This window comes from Heterodontus francisci, chromosome 1 (genome assembly GCF_036365525.1).
Source record: "Heterodontus francisci isolate sHetFra1 chromosome 1, sHetFra1.hap1, whole genome shotgun sequence".
NCBI lineage: Eukaryota > Metazoa > Chordata > Chondrichthyes > Heterodontiformes > Heterodontidae > Heterodontus > Heterodontus francisci.
In genome coordinates this window covers 20689061-20714211 of record NC_090371.1, presented here as the reverse complement: position 1 = coordinate 20714211, position 25151 = coordinate 20689061, and the positions used below count along the sequence as shown (strand labels likewise).

At 47.3% G+C, this 25151-nt stretch overlaps 1 protein-coding gene across 2 annotated transcripts in view; it reads left to right on the top strand.

Moving 5' to 3' along the window:
* LOC137368229 (dedicator of cytokinesis protein 2-like) overlaps positions 1-11696 on the top strand; it is a 1222644-nt gene extending 1210948 nt beyond the window's left edge. For both annotated transcript variants that reach the window (XM_068028710.1, XM_068028709.1), the window contains exon 52: positions 11286-11696. In XM_068028710.1, coding sequence (XP_067884811.1) covers positions 11286-11387 — 102 coding nt within the window. In that variant the 3' untranslated portion in view covers positions 11388-11696. The remainder of the gene's footprint in view (positions 1-11285) is intronic.
* The last annotated feature ends 13455 nt before the right edge of the window (positions 11697-25151 follow it).

The window sequence follows — 25151 nt, the reverse complement described above, 5'->3', positions numbered from 1 at the left end:
TGGAGGGCGCTAGCTATGAAGAGAGGTTGAGTAGATTAGGATTATTTTCATTAGAAAGACGGAGGTTGAGGGGGGACCTGATTGAGATGTACAAAATCATGAGAGGTATAGACAGGGTGGATAGCAAGAAGCTTTTTCCCAGAGTGGGGGATTCAAATACTAGGGGTCACGAGTTCAAAGTGAGAGGGGAAAAGTTTAGGGGGGATATGCGTGGAAAGTTCTTTACGCAGAGGGTGGTGCGTGCCTGGAACGCATTGCCAGCGGAGGTGGTAGACGCGGGCACGATAGCGTCTTTTAAGATGTATCTAGACAGATACATGAATGGGCAGGAAGCAAAGAGATACAGACCCTTAGAAAATAGGCGACATGTTTAGATAGAGGATCTGGATCGGCGCAGGCTTGGAGGGCCGAAGGGCCTGTTCCTGTGCTGTAATTTTCTTTGTTTTTTCTTTATTACTGTATTTAGTTAGCATTTAATATTTATAGTAGGAATCTAGCACTAGGGACCATCGAGTTATAACAATTTAGTAAGGATTTAATAAGTATTTATTTTAAATTAATTTAATTAGTGCTAGAAATGTCAGTTAGAGGGGTGAAGTGCTTCACTTGTTAGATGTGGGAGGTCCGTGATGATTCCAGCGTTCCGGGCGACTACATCTGCAGGAAGTATACCCAGTTGCAGCTCCTCACAGACCGCATGGATCGGTTGGAGCGGCAACTGGATGCACTTAGGAGCATGCAGGTGGCGGAAAGCGTCATAGACAGGAGTTTTAGAGAAGTGGTTACACCCAAGGTGCAGGCAGATAGATGGGTGACCGCTAGAAGGGGCAGGCAGTCAGTGCAGGAATCCCCTGTGGCTATCCCCCTCTCTAACAAGTATACCGTTTTGGATACTGTTGGGGGGGATGGCCTATCAGGGGAAAACAGCAGCAGCCAGAGCAGTGGCACCATGACTGGCACTATTGTTCAGCAGGGAGGGACAAAGCACAGAAGAGAAATGGTTATAGGGGACTCTATATAGTCAGGGGCACAGATAGGCGCTTCTGTGGACGTGAAAGAGACTCCAGGATGGTATGTTGCCTCCCTGGTGCCAGGGTCAAGGATGTCTCTGAACGGACAGGGGGCATTCTGAAGGGGGAGGGTGAACAGCCAGATGTTGTGGTACACATCGGTACCAATGACATAGGCAGGAAGAGTGACGAGGTCCTGCAGGGGGAGTTTAGGGAGTTAGATAGAAAATTAAAAGACAGGACCTCCAGGGTTGTAATCTCGGGATTACTCCCTGTGCCACGTGCCAGTGAGGCTAGAAATAGGAAGATAGTGCAGCTAAACACGTGGCTGAACAGCTGGTGTAGCAGGGAGGGTTTCAGATATCTGGACCATTGGGATCTCTTCAGGGACAGATGGGACCTGTACAAGAAGGACGGGTTGCATCTAAACTGGAGGGGCACAAATATCGTGGCTGCGAGGTTTGCTAGCGTCACTTAGGAGGGTTTAAACTAGTGTGGCAGGGGGGTGGGAACCAGAGAAATAGGACAGCTAGTGAAGTAAACGAGGAGGAACTAGTAAATAATGCCAGTAAGACTAAGAGGAAGAGCAGGCAGGGAGATATTGCGGAGCATAGCGGGACTGGTGGTCTGAAGTGCATTTGTTTCAATGCGAGAAGTATAACAGGTAAGGCAGATGAACTTAGAGCTTGGATTAGTACTTGGAACTATGATGTTGTTGCTATTACAGAGACTTGGTTGAGGGAAGGACAAGATTGGCAGCTAAATGTTCTTTGATTTAGAAGCTTCAGGCGGGATCGAGGGGGATGTAAAAGGGGTGGGGGAGTTGCATTACTTGTTAAGGAGAATATCACAGCTGTACTGCGGGAGGACACCTCGGAGGGGTCGTGCAGCGAGGCAATATGAGTGGAGCTCAGGAATAGGAAGGGTGCAGTCACGATGTTGGGGGTTTTCTACAAGCCTCCCAAGAGCCAGTGGGAGGTAGAGGAGCAGATATGTAGACAGATTTTGGAAAGATGTAAAGGTAACAGGGTTGTAGTGGTGGATGATTTTAACTTCCCCCATATTGACTGGGACTCACTTAGTGCTAGGGGCTTGGATGGGGCAGAATTTGTAAGGAGCATCCAGGAGGGCTTCTTGAAACAATATGTAGATAGTCCAACTAAAGATGGGGCTGTACTGGACCTGGTATTGGGGAATGAGCCCGGCCAGGTGGTCGAAGTTTCAGTAGGGGAGCATTTCGAGAACAGTGACCATAATTCCATAAGTTTTAAGGTACTTGTGGATAAGGATAAGAGTAGTCCTCGGGTGAAGGTGCTAAATTGGGGGAAAGCTAATTACAACAATATTAGGCAGGAACTGAAGAATTTAGATTGGGGGCGGCTGTTTGAGGGGAAATCAACATCTGACATGTGGGAGTCCTTCAAATGTCAGTTGATTAGAATCCAGGACCAGCATGTTCCTGTGAGGAAGAAGGATAAGTTTGGCAAGTTTCGGGAACCTTGGATAACGTGGGATATTGTCAGCCTAGTCAAAAATGCTCCATCCATCAATATTGGCGACCACGCTCTGGAAGTGGTTCAAGAGTTCACCTACCTAGGCTCAACTATCACCAGTAACCTGTCTCTAGATGCAGAAATCAACAAGCGCATGGGAAAGGCTTCCACTGCTATGTCCAGACTGGCCAAGAGACTGTGGAAATATGGCGCACTGACACGGAACACAAAAGTCCAAGTGTATCAAGCTTGTGTCCTCAGTACCTTGCTCTATGGCAGCGAGGCCTGGACAACGTATATCAGCCAAGAGCGACATCTCAATTCTTCGCTGCCTCCGGAGAATACTTGGCATCAGGTGGCAGGACCGTACCTCCAACACAGAAGTCCTCGAGGTGGCCAACATCCCCAGCATATACACCCTATTGAGCCAGCGGCGCTTGAGATGGCTTGTCCATGTGAGCCGCATGGAAGATGGCAGGATCCCCAAAGACACATTGTACAGCGAGCTCGCCACTGGTATCAGCCCCACCGGCCGTCCATGTTTCCACTTTAAAGACGTCTGCAAACGCGACATGAAGTCCTGTGACATTGATCACAAGTCGTGGGAGTCAGTTGCCAGCGTTCGCCAGAGCTGGTGGGCAGCCATAAAGGCGGGGCTAAAGTGTGGCGAGTCGAAGAGACTTAGCAGTTGGCAGGAAAAAAGACAGAAGCGCAAGGGGAGAGCCAACTGTGTAACAGCCCCAACAAACAAATTTTTCTGCAGCACCTGTGGAAGAGCCTGTCACTCTAGAATTGGCCTTTATAGCCACTCCAGGCGCTGCTCCACACACCACTGACCACCTCCAGGCGCTTACCCATTGTCTCTCGAAATAAGGAGGCCAAAGAAGAAGTCAAAAAGAAAAGGAAGCATTCGAAAGGGCTGGAAGGCTAGGAACAGACAAATCCCTTGAGGAATATAAAGACAGTAGAAAGGAACTTAAGCAAGGAGTCAGGAGGGCTAAAAGGGGTCATGAAAAGTCATTGGCAAACAGGATTAAGGATAATCCCAATTCTTTTTATACGTATATAAAGAGCAAGAGGGTAACTAGGGTTGGCCCGCTCAAGGACAGAGAAGGGAATCTATGTGTGGAGCCAGAGGAAATGGGCGAGGTACTAAATGAGTACTTTGCATCAGTATTCACCAAAGAGAAGGACTTGGTGGATGATGAGCCTAGGGAATGGAGTGCAGATAGTCTCAGTCATCTCATTATCAAAAAGGAGGAGGTGTTGGATGTCTTGCAAAGCATTAAGGTAGATAAGTCCCCAGGGCCTGATGGGATCTACCCCAGAATACTAAGGGAGGCAAGGGAGGAAATTGCTGGGGCCTTGACAGAAATCTTTGCTTCCTCATTGGCTACAGGTGAGGTCCCAGAGGACTGGAGAATAGCCAATGTTGTTCCTTTGTTTAAGAAGGGTAGCAAGGATAATCCAGGAAATTATAGGCCGGTGAGCCTTATGTCAGTGGTAGGGAAATTATTAGAGTGGATTCTTCAGGACAGGATTTACTCCCATTTGGAAACAAATGAACTTATTAGCGAGAGGCAGCATGGTTTTGTGAAGGGGAGGTCATGTCTCACTAACTTGATTGAGTTTTTTGAGGAAGTGACAAAGATGATTGATGAAGGAAGGGCAGTGGATGTTATCTATATGGACTTCAGTAAAGCCTTTGACAAGGTCCCTCATGGCAGACTGGTACAAAAGGTGAAGTCACACGGGATCAGAGGTGAGCTGGCAAGATGGATACAGAACTGGCTCTGTCATAGAAGACAGAGGGTAGCAGTGGAAGGGTGCTTTTCTGAATGGAGGGATGTGACTAGTGGTGTTCCGCAGGGATCAGTGCTGGGACCTTTGCTCTTTGGAGTATATATAAATGAATTGGAGGAAAATGTAGCTGGTCTGATTAGTAAGTTTGCGGACGACATAAAGGTTGGCGGAGTTGCAGATAGTGATGAGGGTGGTCAGAGGATACAGCAGGATATAGATCGATTGGAGACTTGTGCGGAGAAATGGCAGATGGAGTTTAATCCGGACAAATGTGAGGTAATGCATTTTGGAAGATCTAACGCAGGTGGGAAGTATACAGTAAATGGCAGAACCCTTAGGAGTGTTGACATGCAGAGAGATCTGGGCGCACAGGTCCAAGGTCACTGAAAGTGGCAACACAGGTGGATAAGGTAGTCAAGAAGGCATACGGCATGCTTGCCTTCATCGGTCGGGGCATAGAGTATAAAAATTGGCAAGTCATGCTGCAGCTGTACTGAACTTTAATTAGGCCACACTTAGAATATTGCGTGCAATTCTGATCGCCACACTACCAGAAGGACGGGGAGGCTTTGGAGTGGGTACAGAAGAGGTTTACCAGGATGTTGCCTGGTCTGGAGGGCATTAGCTATGAGGAGAGGTTGAGCTATGAGGAGGGGTTGGATAAACTCGGATTGTTTTCACTGGAACGACAGAGGTGGAGGGGTGACATGATAGAGGTTTCCAAAGTTATGCGCGGCATGGACAGAGTGGATAGTCAGAAGCTTTTTCCCAGGGTGGAAGAGTCAGTTACTAGGGGACATAGGTTTAAGGTGAGAGGGGCAAAGTTTAGAGGGGATGTGCGAGGCAAGTTCTTTACACAGAGGGTGGTGAGTGCCTGGAACTTGCTGCCGGGGGAGGTGGTGGAAGCAGGTACGATAATCACGTTTAAGAGGCATCTTGACAAATACATGAATAGGATGGGAATAGAGGGATACGGTCCCTGGAAATGCAGAAGGTTTTAGTTTAGGCATGTACTAAGTTTGACGTAGGCTTGGAGGGCCGAATGGCCTGCTCCTGTGCTGTACTGGTCTTTGTTCTTTGGTAGTGTCCTAGGCCCAACCATCTTCAGCTGCTTCACCAATGATCTTCCTTCAATCATAAAGTCAGAAGTGGGGATGTTCGTGATGATTGCACAATGTTCAGCACCATTCGTGACTCCTCAGATACTGAAGCAGTCTGTGTAGAAATGCAGCAAGACCTGGACAATATCCAGGCTTGGGCTGATAAGTGGCAAGTAACATTCGTGGCACACAAGTGCCAGGCAATGGCCATCTCCAACAAGAGAGAATCTAACCATCTCCCCTTGACATTCAACGGCATTACCATCGCTGAATCCCCCACTAGCAACATCCTAGGGGCTACCATTGACCAGAAACTGAACTGGAGTAGCCATATAAATACCGTGGCTACAAGAGCAGGTCAGAGGCTTGGAATCTTGAGGCGAGTAACTCACCCCCTGACTCCCCAAAGCCTGTCCACCATCTACAAGACACAAGTCAGGAGTGTGATGGAATACTCTCCACTTGCCTGGATGGGTGCAACTCCAACAACACTCAAGAAGCTCGACACCATCCAGGACAAAGCAGCCTGCTTGACTGGCACCCCATCTATAAACATTCACTCCCTCCACCACCGACGCACAGTGGCAACAGTGTGTACCATCTATAAGATGCACTGCAGCAATGCACCAAGGCTCCTTAGACACCACCTTCCAAACCCGCGATCTCTACCAACTAGAAGGACAAGGGCAGCAAATACACGGGAACACCACCACCTGCAAGTTCCCCTCCAAGTCACACACCATCCTGACTTTTTTTTTAATCATTCATGGGATGTGGGCGTCACTGGCCAGGCCAGCATTTATTGCACATCCCTAATTGCCCTTGAGAAGGTGGTGGCGGTGAGCTGCCTTCTTGAACCGCTGCAGTCCATTTGGGATAGGTACACCCACAGTGCTGTTAGGAAGGGATTGCCAGGATTTTGACCCAGCGCCAGTGAAGGAACGGCGATATAGTTCCAAGCCAATGATACTAAACTTGGAGGTGTGGCAGACAGTGTGGATGATACCAATTGACTGCAACAAGACATACATAGGCTAGCAGAATGGGCAGATGAATTTAATACAGACAAGTGTCAGGTGATGCATTTTGGCAGAAGAGATAGGGAGAGGTCTTTTGAGTCATGGGACAGTTCTAAAGAGTGTGCAGAGTCAGAGGGACCTGGGGGTTAATGTGCATAGGTCTTTCAAGGTGGCAGGACATAGTGAGAGATTACTTAGCAAAGCATACGGAATCTTGGGCTTTATAAATGGAGGTATTGAATACAAAAGCAGGAACGTTTTGCTGAACCATTATAAAGCTCTGATTAGGTCCCAACTAGAGTATTGCATCCAGTTCTGGTCATCACACTTTAGGAAGGATGTGAGGGTCCTTGAGAGGGTACAGAGGAGATTTACCAGAATTGTTCCAGGGATGAAGAATTTTAGCTACAAGGTTAGGTTGGAGAAGCTGGGGCTGTTCTCCTTAGAGCAAAGGAGATTGAGGGGAGATTTGATAGAGGTGTACAAAATTATGACAGGCTTAGATAAGGTAAACAAAGAAAAACTGTTCCCATTAGCTGATGGTACAAGAACCAGGGGAAAAAATTTGAGCAAGAAATGCGAGGGAATGTGAGAAAGAACTTTTTTACACAGCGAGTGGTAATGACCTGGAACTCACTGCCCGTTAGGGTGGTGGAAGTGGAGACAATCAATGATTTCAAAAGGAATTGAATAGGCACTTGAGGGAAATAAACTTGCAGGGCTACGGGCTAGAGTGGGGAAATGGGAATGACTGGATTGCTCTCCAGGATCCAACATGGACTCAATGGGCACAATGGCCTCCTTCTGTGCTGTAATGACGCTTAGGCTCTATGGCTTTAGACAATTTTGTTTCCATTCTTTCAAAGCATTTGCTTATTCGTCAAAAAAAAATTGGAGGTGGGAAGAAAATCTATTTGACTGAGAGTAAAGAATTATCTGAAAGGATAAGAATGGGTGGAATCTTGTCCAGTTGGTCCCTAGCAGAAGAGCAGCACTATTTTCAGCTCAGGAACCTGATTTCCATATGGCTGGGCTTTGCCGAGGCTCTTTCCCAGAGCCTTGACATTATTACCTTTCCTCCAGGCTCCCCAACCAATTAGGGAGGATGGGTGGGATGATGCATCCATTCTGTCAAAAGAAGGAATTCTAATTAAAGGGAGCACTGCATGGGTTACAAGGGCTCACCAGATTGTGAGGCTGCAGCAACCAGAGGAATGGGAGGAGACCCGGGAAGACTGCACCCCAGCTCTCTCATTTTTACCTGGAGGTCCTGGGACCTGAGTGGCTGCAGTGAGGTGAGCTCCCCCAGAGGAGGAGAAGCACAACCTCTCCAGCCAAGCAGGCATGGGTGGAAGTGGACAACGAAGTCAGCAGCAGAAGTGTGGTCCCTTCAACATGGAGACAGTGCACCAGGAGGATCCAGGACCTCAGAAGGGCATGGCAGGTGAGTGGCATAATACTTTCTGGTGCCAAGACCCACACTCTGCCTTTCCCAGCATTCCCTTGCACAGCACGCCTCACAACGCATCTTGCAGCTCCACTCATTGCTCTCTCTCCGGGCACCTCACATCCCCATCTGAACAGCCAACTCACACTCACCCTCAGCCTATTGCCAAGTCACACCCAGGCATCACAGTGACCCTTCACAAATTGGGTCTTTCCTTCTCTCCACACAAGCCACTGTGACCACTCACACTTCTCTGCTTTCTTTCCTTGCTGGACAAGAGAGCACATAATTTGGCGAGAGGCAGAGACCCCAGGCGGGAGATAACTCTCCAGTGACAGGCACCTCGTTGGCCATTTGCAATGTGTGCCCACCTGCTCTACTGGGAAGGAGGAATTGTGCCAGGAGGCTGCAGATGGCCTGCCATGAGAATCAGAGCCTCCTGAGACACTGGTACTCAGACAAGGCGAAATAGCTGATCCTCTGCTGCCTGTATTCCTGTGTTGGGATCTGGCCTCCATCTAGATGGATCTTGGTGTCCATCCCATCTGCCCTGTAGTGGGGCATGAGGCTGAGGAGAAGGCAGCTGGTCCTGCTGCTGGTGTTGTTCTTGCTGCTGCTGGAGCAGCTGGAGGTCGTGTGGTCTCTGCCCTTGCCCCTCAGCAGAGGTGGTAGGTGGAACTGCCTAAGCTGCTCCCATGCCGTGGTGAAGGCTGGCAGCAGGGAATTGTAGCAGAAGGTGACTGAAGTGCTTAGCATATGAAGTGCCTTCCAAGAAGTTGGCAATCATCTGCCAAGCAGTGATAGCACTCTCTGAGAGAAGGAGTGCTTTGAACAGCAGTTTCTCACCTAGCCATTACTGAAGCTCTTCAGTGTAACTGATCAAAGCCTTCCCAGCTTGTCAGTTTCACTGAAGAAGCTCTTCTCTCTGTGCATTCACCTCAGTGACCCTGATGAGGTGCAGACACAGCGTGGAACACATGTCCTTTTGGAAAAGAAAAAAAATCACAGTTAAAAAGGCCCTTTATTGCCTTTTTAATCACATCAGATGCTTGGGAATTCCCCACAGAAGTCATAACTTAACTTGGGAAAACAGGAAGACAGCGGGATGGCATTGGGATTCCGGCCCGACGTCATTTTCCAGGATCTTCCTGTTATGCATGTACCAGAAACCGCCTCCACCTGGTTGGGAACGTTCTGCCCAAAGAGTCCATTTGTTTCTTGATTACTGTGGGAAGGCGGGGTGCCGCGAGAATCAACGTCACAGGCAACCAATGACAGGAGCACAAGGTTGGGGTGATTGGAGGCAGGAGGTCATGTGATGAACCCTTAGGAATATGTCCCACCAGTGTTGGCCACCCCTAGTCCAATGGTCCACTGCGGAGCCAGGCCAGTATGGACCCCTTGTCAGGTTGGGTGGGTGGGGGCAAGAGGCTGTGGTGGGAGAAGGGAATAATGGAGAGAGACCTGGAAGTGGGTGAGGCAACTATTATGGGGCCAGGGTAAGCTTTAAGCTTTTGTGTATCCTTCTGGCCTGGTCCGACAAAAATCATTTATCCCCCCAAAATTATCTTTATCGTCTCCAGAACCATTTAAGCCCCTACAATGTTCAGTTCCACGTTGTCCTAGGATCATAAGGAACCCGCATTTTTGGCCTAAATCGAAGGCCTGCTTGAAAAATTGCATGTCAGGTCTCAAGCTGCAAACGAGTTTAGGGGACGTAGATTTAAAGTATTGCTGAAAAAAGAGACATGCTGTCGAAGCTTATCATCTTGCAGTCATCAGGACAGAAGGAAGAATGCCAAATTTCAAAGGGAACAACAATTTATACTGCATGAGAAAAGGGTGCTGATTGGTTGGCAAGTTGACTCTGATTGGTTGAGGCATTTCCATGGAGAATGCACTAGCAACCTATTGTCTCTCACGCTTTTGTTTACTTCAAAAAAGGTGCAACGCCTGGACATGTTCCTTTTGCCTAAAGAGGACAGGTCCCTGCATATGAATATTTGTAGCTTCTCGCAAGCATAAGTGAGCCACATTGCGAGCCTGATCTTAAATTGGTTGTTAGTATAATTCTGAGCACATTCGGGATTGTTCAGTAAATTCTGTCCAATTGCGGAATCACATCTGAAGTCCAATTCTAAAGGGGATGGAAGAGCAGAGGGACCTTGTTTGGTGGGGGGGGGGGGGGGTGGAAATGTGTACAAATCGCTGAAGGTGGCAGGGCAGGTTGAGAAAGTGGTGAAGAAAGCATGCAGGATCCTGGGCTTTATAACTAGAAGCATAGAGTACAAAAGCAAGGAAATTCTAGTGAACCTTTATTAAACGCAGGTTTGGCCTCTACTGGAGAATTATATCCAGTTCTGAACATCACATTTCAGGAAGGATGTGAAGGCATTAGTGGGGGTGTAGAAAAGATACATGAAAATGGTTCCAGGGATGAGGCACTTCAGTTACGTGGATAGGTTGGAGAGCCGGGGCTGTTCTCCTTGGAGAAGAGAAGATTAAGAGGAGATTTGATAGAGATGTTCAAAATCCTGAGGGGTCTGCACAGAGTAGGTAGGGAGAAATTGTTTCCATTGGCTGAAGGATCGAGAACAAGAGGACACTGATTTAAGGTGACTGGCAAGGGAAGCAATGGCGTCATGAGGAAAAACCTTTTTACGCAGCGAGCGATTAGGATCTGGAATGTACTTATTGCTGAGGGTATGGTGGAGGCAGATTCAATTGTGGCTTTCAAAAGGGAATCGGATAATTATCTGAAGAAGAAAAATTTGTAGGGCTAGGGGATAAAGTGGGGGAGTGTGACTCGGTGAATTGCTGTTACAGAGAGCCGTCACAGACATGATGGGCCAAATGGCCTCCTTCTGTGCTGTGCTGTTAAGATAGAATAGAATCATATGGTTACAGGCCATTCAGCCCATCGTTTCCATGCTGGCTGTTTGTGAGAGTAGCTCAGTTAGCCCCATTCCCCTGCCTTTGCCCTGTTGCAAAATTTGACACCAAGCCACATAAGGAGATACTAACACAGACAAAAGCTTGGTTAAAGAGGTATGTTTTAAGGAGCATCTTAAAGGAAGTGAGAGAAGTGGAGAGGTGGATAGGCTTCAGGATGGAATTCCAGAGCTTTGAGCCTATGCTTTTCATTATTGATGACCACAATGGTGGTCCCCCAATCACTGCCTCTGTATTTTTTGAAAACCTGTTACACCTTTGCCAATTCTGGGGAAAGGTCATTGACCTGAAATGTTAACTCTATTTCTCTCTCCACAGATGCTGCTTGACCTCCTGAATCTTATTTCAGATTTCCAGCCTAGGCAGTATTTTGCCTCTGTGATTCGCTCGACTTGTTTTGATCATAACCCCTTCAGCTGGACAGTTCTGTTGACCTTTTCTTGATGTTTTCTTTCCAACAGGCCGCACGTCCACCAACACCAGACAGCAGCAAACCCCTCAAGTCCCCGCCACCACCTCCACCACCAAAGAACAAGCGAATGGTACCTCAACCACAGAGCTGACCGCACACCTTCTCAAGACAGAAGAAGCTTTGCCAACCTCAATGCAATGCTCAGGGTGCCACGGTCTGACTGGTAGAATGTGATGTCATGTTACCCAGCAACAGGACCAGAGCACGACCTCCCCACCCCCTTTTTGTTGTCCTGTCTTAAAAACAATCTTCGCACAGCGCTAAGAATTTTTTTTTTAACGAATATACCTCTTTTTTGTTTAAGGGCGATTGAGTCTTTATTTTAGCACTGTAACAATGCAGTATACTGAAAGTCTACGAACTGTGGGAATCTGAAATAAAAGTTTGTTTTAGATTGATACTGGTCTGTCACACCCAGTCAACAGCTCATTTTTCACTATAAAAAGGAAAGAACTTGCATTTTTATAGCACCTTTCACAACCTCAGGATGCCCCAAAGCACATTACCCTTCCCCAACAAAACAGAGTCTAACCACTTCACCTGGCCTTCACTGGCATTACTATCAGCAAATCCTACATCCTCAACATCCTGGGGATTGCCATTGACCAGAAGCTCAACTGGACCTTCCATGTAAATGCCCTGGCTACTGGAGCCGGTTAGAGATTGGGCATTTCTGCAGCAAGTGGCTCATCTCCTAACTCCCCAAAGCCACCTCCAAGGTGCAAGTCAGGGGTGTGCTGGGATACTCCAATGTGCATCATTGGCTGCAACTTGCAGTGGGGCATCCTGAAGTCATGAAAGGCACTATATAAATGCAGGTTCATTCTTTCTTCATTACTCTCCACTTGTTTGCATGAGTGCAGCTCCAACAACACTCAAGAAGCTCGACCCCCTCAAGGGTAAAGCAATTGCTTGATTGGCACCCTCTCCAACACCTTAAACATTCAATTCCTCCGCCACCGGCGCACCATGGCTGCAGTGTGTACCATATACAAGATGCACTGCAACAAACTCACCACACCTCCTTCAACAGCACCTTCCAAACCCGTGGCATCTTCCACCTAGAAGGACAAGGGCAGCAGATGCATGGGAACACCACCAGCCAGCTGCAAGTTCACTTCCAAGCTACACACCATGCTGATTTGGAAATATATCACCGTTCCTTCACTGTCGCTGGGTCAAAATCCTGGAACTTTTGAAGTGTAACCACCATTGTAATGTACAAAACATGGCAGCCAATTCACACACTGCAATCTCCCACAAATAGCAATATTACCATCTTCTCAAGAGCAATTAGGGTGGGGCATAAATGCTGGCCTTGCCAGTGATGCTCACATCCTACGAACGAATAAAAAAAAAATGGTAATGACTAGATCATCTGTTATTTAGTGATTAAAAATCCTGGAAAACACTCAGTAGGTCAGGCAGCAGCTGTGGAAATTGAAACAGAGTTAACCAGAGAGATGACCTTTTATCAGAACCAGTCATCCACCTGAAACATCTTACTTTTTGTTGTAGTGATGTTGGTTGAGGTATAACTGTAAGCCAGGACACTTGAGGGACTCAGCTGCTCTTTCAGTAATGCCATGGGATTTTTCACATCCACCTTTACTTCATTTGTTTTGTGGGATGTGGGCATCGCTGGCTAGGCTAGCATTTATTGCTCACTCCTAATTGCCTTTGAACTGAGTGGCTTGCTAGGCCATTGCAGAGTCAACCACATTGCTGTAGGTCTGGATCATATGTGGGCTAGACCAGGTAAGGACAGCAGATTTCCTTCCCTGGAGGAAATTAGGAAACCAGATGTGTTTTTAACAACAATCGACAATGGTCACCGTTAGACTAGCTTTTAATTCTAGATTTATTAGTTGAATTTAAATTTCACCATCTGCTGTGGTGGGATTTAAACCCATGTCCACGGACCATTGGCCTGGGCTCTGGGTTACTAGTCCAGCAACATTACCACTATGCTACCACCTCCCCTTAAAAGACCTGAGAGGGCAGATAGAACCTCGAATTGACATCTCATCTGAACGGCAGCATGTCTGACAGTGCAGCACTCCTTCAGTACTATAGTGGGGGTGTCAGCCTTGCTAATGTACTCAGGTTTCTAGAATGGGACTTAAACCAATGCTCTTCTGACTCAGCGTGTGAGAGTACTACTCATACCGAGCCACAACTGACAGCTGAGAAAATCTGCTTAGGTTCTTTGAGGTGGGAATCATCATCAGATCTCAGGAGTTTCACCTGAAATGTTAATCTGTCTTCTCTCTGTCAGACACTGACTGACCTGCAGCACGATCTTAACACATCACTCAGAACTAACAGGGAACTAATTTCTTCCTATGCGTTTCAATGGGCACCTGAGATTTAGGAATGCTATTTGCATCAAGATCAAACAATAACATGGACATGTTGGGCCAAATGCCCTGTCTTCATGCCGTAATTTCTATGTTATTCTAGCTTTTAAGTGAATTTACTGTTGTTGTGCAGCCAAACACGGCAGCTATTATATACAGAGCAAGATCCCATGAACAACAATAAGTTGAAAGCCTGTGCAATCATTTTATTGATGTTGAGGGGGAAATATTGGCCAGGATATTGGAAAGATTGTTCTGCACTATTTTAGATAGTGCCACAGGATCTTTTACATTCACCTGAACCACTAACACGCACATTTGGCTTTTGTTTTATTGTATCACAGTGAGGAGGAAAATCACAGCTTATGTGCTGAAAATGTACATTCATTGAATTATGAACATACAGAATTGATGGACAGCAAACTATTAGCTGGTCAATCAAGCCCTGCCGCAGTATTGTATGGAATCCCCAATTCAGAAATTCAGTGGATCCTTAGAATCGCAAAATAATACAGCACAGAAGGAGGCCATTCGGCCCATCATGCCTGTGCCAGCTCTTTGAAAGAATGATCCTATTAGTCCTGCTCTTTCCACAAACACCTGCATTCTTTTTCTTTTTCAAAGTATTTATCCAATTCCCTTTTGAATGTTACAATTGAATTTGTTTCCATCACCCTTTCAGGCAGTACATTCCTGATCACAGAAACTCATAGAAACCATAGAGAAAAATACAGCACTGAAGGAGGCCATTCAGCCCGTCGTGTCTGTGCTGGCTGAACAAACTAGCTGCCCAATCTAATCCCACCTTCCAGCACCTGGTCCATAGACTTGCAGATTACAGCATTTCAGGTGCACGTCCAGGTACCTTTAAAATGAGTTATGGGTTTCTGCCTGCATCGCCATTCCTGGCAGTGAATTCCAGGCACCCATCATCCTCTGGGAGAAAACATTTTTCCTCATGTCCCTTCTAATCCTTCGACCAATCACCCTAAATCTGTGCACCCTCGTAATTGACCTCTCCGCTAGGGGAAACAGGTCCTTCCTGTCTACTCTAGGCTCCTCATAATTTGGTACACCTGAATTAAGTCATCCTCTTTAACTACAATGTCTGCATCAACCCTCTCCTTTGTGAAGACAGACAAAAAAACCCACATCTTCTGCATCAACCCATAATTTCCCTTGTACATCTCAGACAGGCCCTACCCTTTCCTTAGTTATCCTGTTGCTCTTAATGTACTGATAAAACATCTTTGGGTTTCCCTTGATTTTAACAATAATTTTTCATGTCCTCTCTTTGCTTTCCTAGTTTCCTTTTTTACTTCACCCCTGCACTTTCGATACTCCTCTAGGTTTTCTAAAGTATTAAGATTTTTGTCAGCGTCATAAGCTTTCTTTTTCTGCTTTAACGTACCTGTAAGCTTCTAGATAACCAGGGGGCTCTAGATTTGGCAGTACCACCCTTTATCTTTGTGGGGACATGTCTACACTGTGCCTGTAGTATCTCGCTTTTGAATGCCTCCCATTGGTTTGCCACTGATTTTCTTTCAGTCCAGTCCACCTTCGCCAGGTCACCTCTCAAGTTTCGTAAAATTTGCCATCCCCCAATTTAGAATCTTTATTCAAGTTTTATCTTTGTCCTTTTCCATGATTCTTTGGCCTCCTTGTCTCAAGAGACAATGGGTAGGCGCCTAGAATGGTCAGTGGTTTGTGAAGCAGTGCTTGGAGTGGCTATAAAGGCCAATTCTAGAGTGATAGGCTCTTTCACAAACGCTACACATAAAATTGGTTGTCGGGGCTGTTACACAGTTGGCTCTCTCCTTGCACTTCTGTCTTTTTTCCTGCCAACTGCTAAGTCTCTTCGACTCACCACACTTTAGCCTCGCCTTTATGGCTGTCCGCCAGCTCTGACGATCACTGGCAACTGACTCTCACGACTTGTGGTCAATGTCACAGGACTTCATGTCGCGTTTGCAGACGTCTTTAAAGCGGAGACATGGACGGCCGGTGGGTCTGATACCAGTGACGAGCTCGCTGTACAATGTGTCCTTGGGGATCCTGCCATCTTCCATGCGGCTCACATGGCCAAGCCATCTTAAGCGCCGCTGGCTCAGTAGGGTGTATATGCTGGGGACGTTGGCCACCTCGAGGACTTCTGCATTGGAGATATGGTCCTGCCACCTGATGCCAAGGATTCTCCATTGTCAGCGAAGATGGAATGAATTGAGACGTTGCACTTGGCTGACATACGTTGTCCAGGCCTCCAGGTAGAGCAAGGTGAGGACACAGGCTTGATACACTCGGACTTTTGTGTTCCGTGTCAGTGCGCCATTTGCCCACGCTCACTTGGCCGGTCTGGACATAACAGCGGACGCCTTTCCCATGCACTTGTTGATTTCTGCATCGAAAGACAGGTTGCTGGTGATAGTTGAGCCTCGGTAAGTGAACTCTTGAACCACTTCTGATATTGATGGATGGAGCATTTCTGACATCCTGTCCCATGATGTTCGTTTTCTTGAGGCTGATGGTTAGGCTAAATTCATTGCCGGCAGCCGCAATCCTGTCGATGAGACTCTTCAGTGTGAGATGTTAATGCAGCATCGTCAGCAAAGAGGAGTTCCCTGATGAGGACCTTCCGTACTTTGGTCTTCGCTCTAAGAAGGGCAAGGTTGAACAACCTGCCATCTGATCTTGTATGGAGGAAGTTTCCTTCTTCTGAAGACTTGAACGCATGTGAGAGCAGCAGGGAGAAGAAGATCCCAAACAGTGTAGGTGTGAGATCACAGCCCTGTTTCACGCCACTCAGGATAGGAAAGGGGTCTGATGAGGCTATGCTGAATTGTGCCTTTCATATTGTCATGGAATGAGGTGATGATACTTAGTAGCTTTGGTGGACATCCAATCTTTGCTAGTCGTTGAAGAGACCATGTCTGCTGACGCGGTGAAAGTCTTTGGTGAGATCAATGAAGGCAACGTAGAGGGGCATCTGTTGTTCATGGCATTTCTCCTGTAGCTGGCGAAGGGAGAATGGCATGTCAATGGTGGATCACTCTGCTCGAAAGCCACACTGTGCCTCAGGGTAGACACGCTCAGCCAGCTTCTGGAGTCTGTTTAAAATGACTCGAGCGAAGACTTTCCCCACTATGCTCAGCAGGGAGATTCTACGGTAGTTGTTGCAGTCACCGCAGACACCCTTGTTCTTATAGAGGGTGATGATATTGGCATCGCACATGTCTTGTGGTACTGCTGCCTCATCCCAGCACAGGCAAAGCAGGCTTGGCACTCTTGATTATTTCAGGGGTAATGCCATCCTTTCCAGGGGCTTTTCCACTGGCTAGAGAATCAATGGCATCACTGAGTTCCGATTTTGTTGGCTATTCGTCCAGCTCATCCATGACTGGCAGAGACTGAGCTGCATTGAGGGCGGTCTCAGTGACGGCATTTTCCCTGGAGTACAGTTCTAGGTAGTGCTCCACCCAGTGGTCCATTTGCTTGCGTTGGTCAGTGATCGTGTCCCCTGATTTCGACTTGAGGGGGGCAGTCTTCTTGATGATTGTCCCAAAAGCTCTCTTAAAGCCATCATACATTCCTCTGATGTTTCTTGTGTTGGAGGCCAGCTGAATACGACTGCATAGGTGTTGCCAGTAATCCTTTGCACAGTGCCTGGCTGTTCTTTGTGCAGCGTTTCTGGCTACTTTAAGTGCTACGGATGTTAACTCGCTGGGGGCTTTCTTGTAGTTCAACAGTGCAATGCGCTTAGCGGCTATGACAGGTTCCAGCTCTTCAAAGTGAGATTGAAACAGTCTGCATTCTGCTTCTCACGTTTGCCATAGGTGGTCATTGCTGAGTCATAGATGGTGTCTCTGAAGTGGGCCCACTTGGTCTCTGCATCCCTTGTAGGAGTGTTTTGAAGGGCTTTTTCAAGTGAATTTATAAACTTATGTAACAGCTGTGGGTGAGAAATTCTGTTAGTGTTGATGCACGGGTGGCCCTTCTGCTTAGAGTGATGCAGCTTCTTTGGTTTGAGTCTAGGTTTGCTGCACACCAGAGAGTAGTCAGTGTCGCAGTCCGCACTGTGGAAGCTGCGTGTGATTTGGACACTCTTTATAGAGGCACGCCTTGTGACAATGAGGTCCAGCTGGTGCCAACGACGTGATCTTGGGTGCCTCCATGAAACCTGGTGACAGGGTTTAGTATGAAAGAACGAGTTGGTGATGCAGAGGTTGTGATAGGTACACAACTCCAGCAGTCTCTGTCCATTTCATTCATCCTTCCAATGCCATAGCGCCCAAGGCAGGAGGGCCATGAGTCATGGTCGGCCCCAACCCTGGCATTAAAGTCCCACAGCAGGAATAGGTGTTCGGTGTTGGGGATGCTACTAATGATATTATGGAATTCCTCATAGAACTGGTCTTTAATTTCAGGTGAGGAGCAGAGTGTTGGAGCATAGATGCTGAGTAGGTGTACTGGACCAGAGGCGGTGAGCAGTCGGATGGACAGTATGCGTTCCAAGCCATTTGAAGGTGGCTCTATCATGCTGAGCAAAGAGTTTCTGATGGCGAAGCCCACTCCATGCTGTCTTGGTTCTTCTGGATCCCTACCCTGCCAGTAGAAGGTGTAGTCTTGCTCTCTTAGAGATCCGTTCACAGGGAGGTGTGTCTCCTGAAGTGCTACAATGTCCACATTGAGTCAACTGAGCTCATTGTTAATGATGGCGGTCTTCCAAGAATCATTGATTCGTGTAAGATCTTCCGACAGGCCAGGACACATAGTTCTGACGTTCCAGCTTGCCTCTTTCCTTTTTTTGTCGTGCTGTTTGGTGAGGTGTTACAGTCCACTTGTCAGGCAATGACTGTGGCAGGACAGAACCTTACCGACCGGAGGCTGCCTGGTTTGAGGCGGGGCGATAGTGTCCAGTGAGATGCGATGACCTCTCCCACCGACAACCCGTGGCGCCCAATCTCTACGCCAATTGAGCTGGACTTATAACCCGTAACTGCTGCCTTTCGTGTTGTTTTGGTCGCTGTGAGGCGACTATGGAGTGACCTCTCCATGGCGCATTCCTGGGCGGATGTCAGGAGGTTTTGAGTTGCCTATGCGTCAAAACCCCTCTCTCGGCCTTCCTAGTTGGGTCCAAAGGAATGCAGAGCATGATGTTTGGCACCGGTATGGCTGTCATAAACATTTCAGATTTCCAGCAGCCACAGTATTTTGATTTTAATTCTTTATTAAATACTGTCTCATGGCCCATTCAATAGAAATGAATCATTCCCTTTCTGTCTGAAACTTTATTCAATGTTCCACCAATTCCCTGATATTTGGCCTTTCAATGTTCACTGCTGGGAGGCGGGAAAGAGGTTCCACCGTGAGCTGGATGGCAATCACGTGCGAAGCGATAGCCTGGAGGACACTGACATCGAGGAGGCCGTGCAGGCTGTGGGCTGGCCCGCTCGCCAGGGTCGCGAACCTGCCAGACACCTCCCCCCTCACCCCCTTCCCCCACCCCCTCCTCCCTTGCACCCCCTCCCCCTCGCACCCCCCGCACCCACTTCCCCCCCAACCCCCGCCCCCCCCACACCCCTCCCCCTCACACCCCCTCCTCCCTTGCACAGGCCCCCTGCTCAGGGATAGGAGCTAAGAACCCCACTGCATTGTGGGCGTCTCGGGAGAAACCAAGGCTAAGGGAATAAACCCGAACAGAAAATCTGGAGCGGAACCCCTAAGGCAGTCATGTGTCACCTTTGGCATGCTTCCAGCAGTTCCATGATTATGCTAAAACTAACTGTATTATGGTTACTATCTCCAAAATGGTCTCCCACTGTTCATCCACCTGCCCAGTTTCATTACCGAAGTCTAAATCTAGAATTCAGCCCCCTCTCGTTGGGCTTGTTACGTGCTGGCTAAAAAAGTTCTCTTGTATGCAGTTCAAGAATTTTGTCCCCTCTGTGCCCTTCACACTGTTTGTATCCCAGCTGATATTGGGGTAGTTGAAATCCCCAACTACTATTGCCCTATAGTTTTTGCACTCAGAAATTGACCTACTTAGTTCTTTGAGGGAGTTACATGTGCTGTGGATAAAGGGGAACCGGTGGATGTATTGTACTTAGATTTCCAGAAGGCATTTGATAAGGTTATTGCAAAAAATAAAAAATTTCAAAGGTTACTGCAAAAAATAAAAGCTCATGGTGTCGGGCGGGTAACAGACTGGCATGGATAAAAGCAAGGTACTGCACGATAGGGGACTCTAAAGTCAGGGGCACAGATAGGCGTTTCTGTGGACGCGAGTGAAAATCCAGGACGGTGTGTTGTCTCCCTGGTGCCAGGGTCAAGGATGTCTCTGACCAGGCACAGGGCATTCTGAAAGGGGAGGGTGAGCAACCAGAGGTCGTGGTCCATATTGGTACTAACGACATAGGCAGGATGAGAGATGAGGTCCTGCAAAGTGAATATAGGTAGTTAGGCAGAAGGTCAAAAAGCAGGACCTCTAGGGTTGTAATCTCAGGATTACTCCCTGTGCCATGTGCTAGTGAGGGTAGGAATAGGAGGATAAGGCAAATGAATGCGTGGCTGTAGAGCTGGTGTAGGCGGGAGGGCTTCAGCTACTTGAACCATTGGGATCTCTCTGGTGCAGAGGTGACCTGCACAAGAGAGACGGGTTGCATCTGAACTGGAAGGGGACCAATATCCTTGCTGGGAGGTTTGCTGGTACTACTCAGGAGGGTTTAAACTAGTCTTGCAGTGGGGTGGGACCCAAAGTAGTAGTCTCTCCGATGAGATAGTTGAGGCAAATATAGAGGTTAAAGCAAGCAAGTCCAGTAGGCAGGCCGGGCAGGGGCAGGACAGGGTGAGTGGAAGGTCTGGTAGGCTAAACTGCATTTACTTTAATGCAAGAAGCCTTACAGGTAAGGCAGATGAACTCAGAGCATGGATCGGTAAATGGGATTGTAATATTATCGCTATTACGGAAACATGGTTGAGGGATGGGCAGGACTGGCAGCTCAATGTTCCGGGGTACCGATTTTTCCAGCGTGACAGAGGTGGAGGTAAGAGAGGAGGGGGAGTTGCACTATTGATTAGGGAGGACATCACGGCATTACTTAGAGAGGATATCCTGGGGGGAATGTCCAGCGAGGCCATATAGGTAGAACTTAGAAATAAGAAAGGGGTGATCACTTTGATGGGATTATACTATAGGCCCCCCAATAGTCAGAGGGAATTGGAGGAGCATATATGTAGGGAAATCACAGATAGGTGTAGGAATTATAGGGTTGTAATAGTAGGTGATTTTAACTTCCCTAATATTGACTGGGACTGCCTTAGTGCTAAGGGATCAGATGGGGAAGAATTTGTTAAGTGTGTCCAAGATAGTTTTCTGAAGCAGGATGTGGATGGCCCTACTAGAGAAGGGGCTACACTCGACCTCCTCTTAGGAAACGAGGCTGGGCAAGTGGTTGATGTGTCAGTGGGGGAACACTTTGGGACCAGTGACCATAACTCTATTAGCTTCAAGATAGTTATGGAAAAGAATAGGACTGGTCCTCAAGTTGAAGTCCTAAATTGGGGAAGGCTAATTTCTATGGCATCAGACAGGAACTCTCAAAAGTTGAATGGGAGAGGCTGTTTACAGGTAAAGGGACGTCTGGCAAGTGGGAGGCTTTTAAAAGTGAGATAGGGAGAGTTCAGGGCCGGCATGTTCCTGTTAGATGGAAGGGCAAGGCTGGCAAGTTTATGGGAACCTTGGTTGACGAGGGATATTGAGGGTCTGGTCAGGACAAAGAAGGAGGCATATGTCAGGCATAGGCAGCTGGGATCAAGCAAGTCCCTCGAGGAGTATAAGGGATGTCGAACTACACTTAAGAAGGAAATTAGGAGGGCGAAAAGGGCCATGAGATTTCCCTGGCAGATAAGATAAAGAAGAATCCTGAAAGATTCTATAAGTATATTAAGAGTAAAAGGGTAGCTAGGGAGAGAGTAGTTCCCCTTAACGATCAGTGTGGTAATCTATGTGTGGAGCCACGGGAAATGGATGAGGTCTTAAATGAATACTTCTCGTCTATATTTACCGTGGAGAAGCTGGTGAGTTCAAGGGAGGGAACAACTATATCCTGGAGCATATCAACATTACAAAGAAGGAGGTGTTGGAGGTTTTGAAGCGTATTAAGGTGGATAAATCCCCAGGGCCTGACCAGGTATTTCCTAGGATGCTATGAATAGCAAGGGAGGAGATTGCTGGGGCCCTGGCAGAGATTTTTGTATCATCGTTAGCCACGGGTGAGGTACCGGAGGACTGGAGGATAGCGAATGCCTTTATTTAAGAAGGGCAGCAGGGATAAACCAGGGAACTACAGGCTGGTGAGCCTTACATCAATGGTGGGACTTATATGAGAATGTCGGGGCATGATTAGTAAGTTTGCAGATGACACCAAAATTGGTGGTATAGTGGACAGTGAAGAAGGTTGTTTAAGGTTACAACAGGATATAGATCAACTGGAAAAGTGGGCAAGGGATTGGCAAATGGAATTTAACACAGACAAGTGCGAACAAAGAACAAAGAGAACAAAGAAAATTACAGCACAGGAACAGGCCCTTCAGCCCTCCAAGCCTGCGCCGATCCAGATCCTCTACCTAAACATGTCGCCTATTTTCTAAGGGTCTGTATCTCATTGCTTCCTGCCCATTCATGTATCTGTCTAGATGCGAAGTGATGCATTTTGGAAAGTTAAACCAGGGCCAGACATATACAGTGAGTGGCAGGGCCCTGGGGAGTGTTGTTGAGCAGAGAGACCGTGGGATGCCCTGACAGTGGCAACACAGGTAGACAGGGTGGTGAAGAAGGCGTATTTCATGCTTGCCTTCATTGGCCAAAGCACTGAATACAAGAGTTGGAACTTCATGTTACAGTTGTACATAACGTTGGTTAGGCCGCATTTGGAGTACTGTGTGCAGTTCTGGTCGCCGCACTACAGGAAAGATGTGATTAAGCTAGAGAGGGTGCAGAAAAGATTCACAAGGATGTTGCCTGGTTTGGAGGGCTTGAGTTATAAAGAGAAATTGGATAGGCTGGGTCTGTTTTCCCTGGAGCGAAGGAGGCTGAGAGGGGACATGATAGAGGTATATAAAATTATGAGAGGCATAGATAGGGTAGATAGCCAGAGTCTGTTTCCCATGGTAGGGGTGATTAAAACTAGAGGGCATAGATTTAAGGTGAGAGGGAGGAGGTTTAAAGGGGATCAAAGGGGTGAATTTTTCACACAAAGAATAGTGGGTATCTGGATTGAGCTGCCAGAGGAGGTAGTGGAGGCAGGAACAGTAGCAACATTTAAGAGGCATCTGGACAGATACTTGAGTGAGCAAGGCATAGAAGGATATGGAATTAATCCAGGCAGGTGGGATTAGTATAGATAGGCATTATGGTCGGCATGGACGCGGTGGGCCAAAGGGCCTGTTTCTCTGCTGTATGACTTTATGACTCTAAAAGATTGGCTAGCTAACAGGAAACAGAGAGTGGAAATGGGTCATTTTCTGATTGGCAAGATGTAACGAGTGGTGTGCCACAGGGATCTGCTCTGGGGCCTCAACTTTTTACAATTTATATAAATAATTTAGATGAAGGGTCCGAAGGTATGGTTGCTAAATTTGTTGATGACACAAAGATAAGTAGGAAAGTAACTTGTGAAGAGAACACAAGGAGGCTACAAGGGATATAGATAGGTTAAGTGAATGGGCAAAAATCTGGCAGATGAAGTATAATGTGGGAAAATGCGAAGTTGTCCATTTTGGCAGGAAAAATAATCTAAATGATGAGATATTGCGGAGCTCTAAGATGCAGAGGGATTTGGGTGTCCTATTGAATGAATCGCAAAATGTTAGAATGCAGGTACAGCAAGTAATCAGGAAAGCTTATCACGAGGGGAATTGAATACAAAAGTAGGGGTTATGCTTCAGCTATGTAGGGCATTGGTGAGACCACATCTGGAATACTGTGTACAGTATTGGTCTTATTTAAGGAAGGATGTAAATGTGTTAGAAGCAGTTCAGCAAAGGTTTACTGGACTGATACCTGGAATGGGCGAGCTATCTTATGAGGAAAGATTGGACTGGCTAGGCTCGTATCTGCTGGAATTTAGAAGAGTAAGAGGCGACTTAATTGAAACATATAAGATCCTGAGGGGTCTTGACAGGGTGGATGTTGAAAGGATGTTTCCCCTTGTGGGAGAATCTAGAACCAAGGGTCACGGTTTAAAAATAAGAGGTTGCCCATTTAAGACAGAGATGAGGAGAATGGTTTTCTCTCAGAGGATCATGAGTCTTTGGAACTCTCTTCCTCAAAAGGCAGTGGAAGCAGAGTCTTTGAATATGTTTAAGGCCAAGGTAGATAGATTCTTGATAAGCAAGGGTGTGGAAGGTTATCGGGGGTAGGTGGAAATGTGGAGTAATCAGTTCAGCCATGAACGTATTGAATGGTGGAGCAGGCTCGAAGGGCCGGGTGGCCTACTCCTGCTCCTAATTCGTATGTTCGTATTTGTTCTTCTATCTCTCTCTCACTATTTGGGGGTCATTCCTTTCTTTGGCCTCCTTGTTTCGAGAGACAATGGGTAAGCGCCTAGAGGTGGTCAGTGAACATTAGAACATTACAGCACAGTACAGGCCCTTCGGCCCTCGATGTTGCACCGACCTGTGAAACCATCTGACCTACACTATTCCATTTTCATCCATATTTCTATCCAATGACCACTTAAATGCCCTGAAAGTTGGCGAGTCTACTACTGTTGCAGGCAGGGCGTTCCACGCCCCTACTACTCTCTGAGTAAAGAAACTACCTCTAACATCTGTCCTATATCTATCACCCCTCAACTTAAAGCTATGTCCCCTCATGTTTGCCATCACCATCCGAGGAAAAAGACTCTCACTATCCACCCTATCTAACCCTCTGATTATCTTATATGTCTCTATTAAGTCACCTCTCCTCCTCCTTCTCTCCAACGAAAACAACCTCAAGTCCCTCAGCCTTTCCTCATAAGACCTTCCCTCCATACCATGAACATAATAGTAAATCTCCTCTGCACCCTTTCCAAAGCTTCCACATCCTTCCTATAATGCGGTGACCAGAACTGCACGCAATACTCCAGGTGCGGCCTCACCAGAGTTTTGTACAGCTGCAGCATGACCTCGTGGCTCCGAAACTCGATCCCCCTACTAATAAAAGCTAACACACCATATGCCTTCTTAACAGCCCTATTAACCTGGGTAGCAACTTTCAGGGATTTATGTACCTGGACACTAAGATCTCTCTGCTCATCTACACTACCAAGAATCTTCCCATTAGCCCAGTACTCTGCATTCCTGTTACTCCTTCCAAAGTGAATCACCTCACACTTTTCCGCATTAAACTCCATTTGCCATCTCTCAGCCCAGCTCTGCAGCCTATCTATGTCCCTCTGTACCCTACAACATCCTTCGGCACTATCCACAACTCCACCGACCTTCGTGTCATCCGC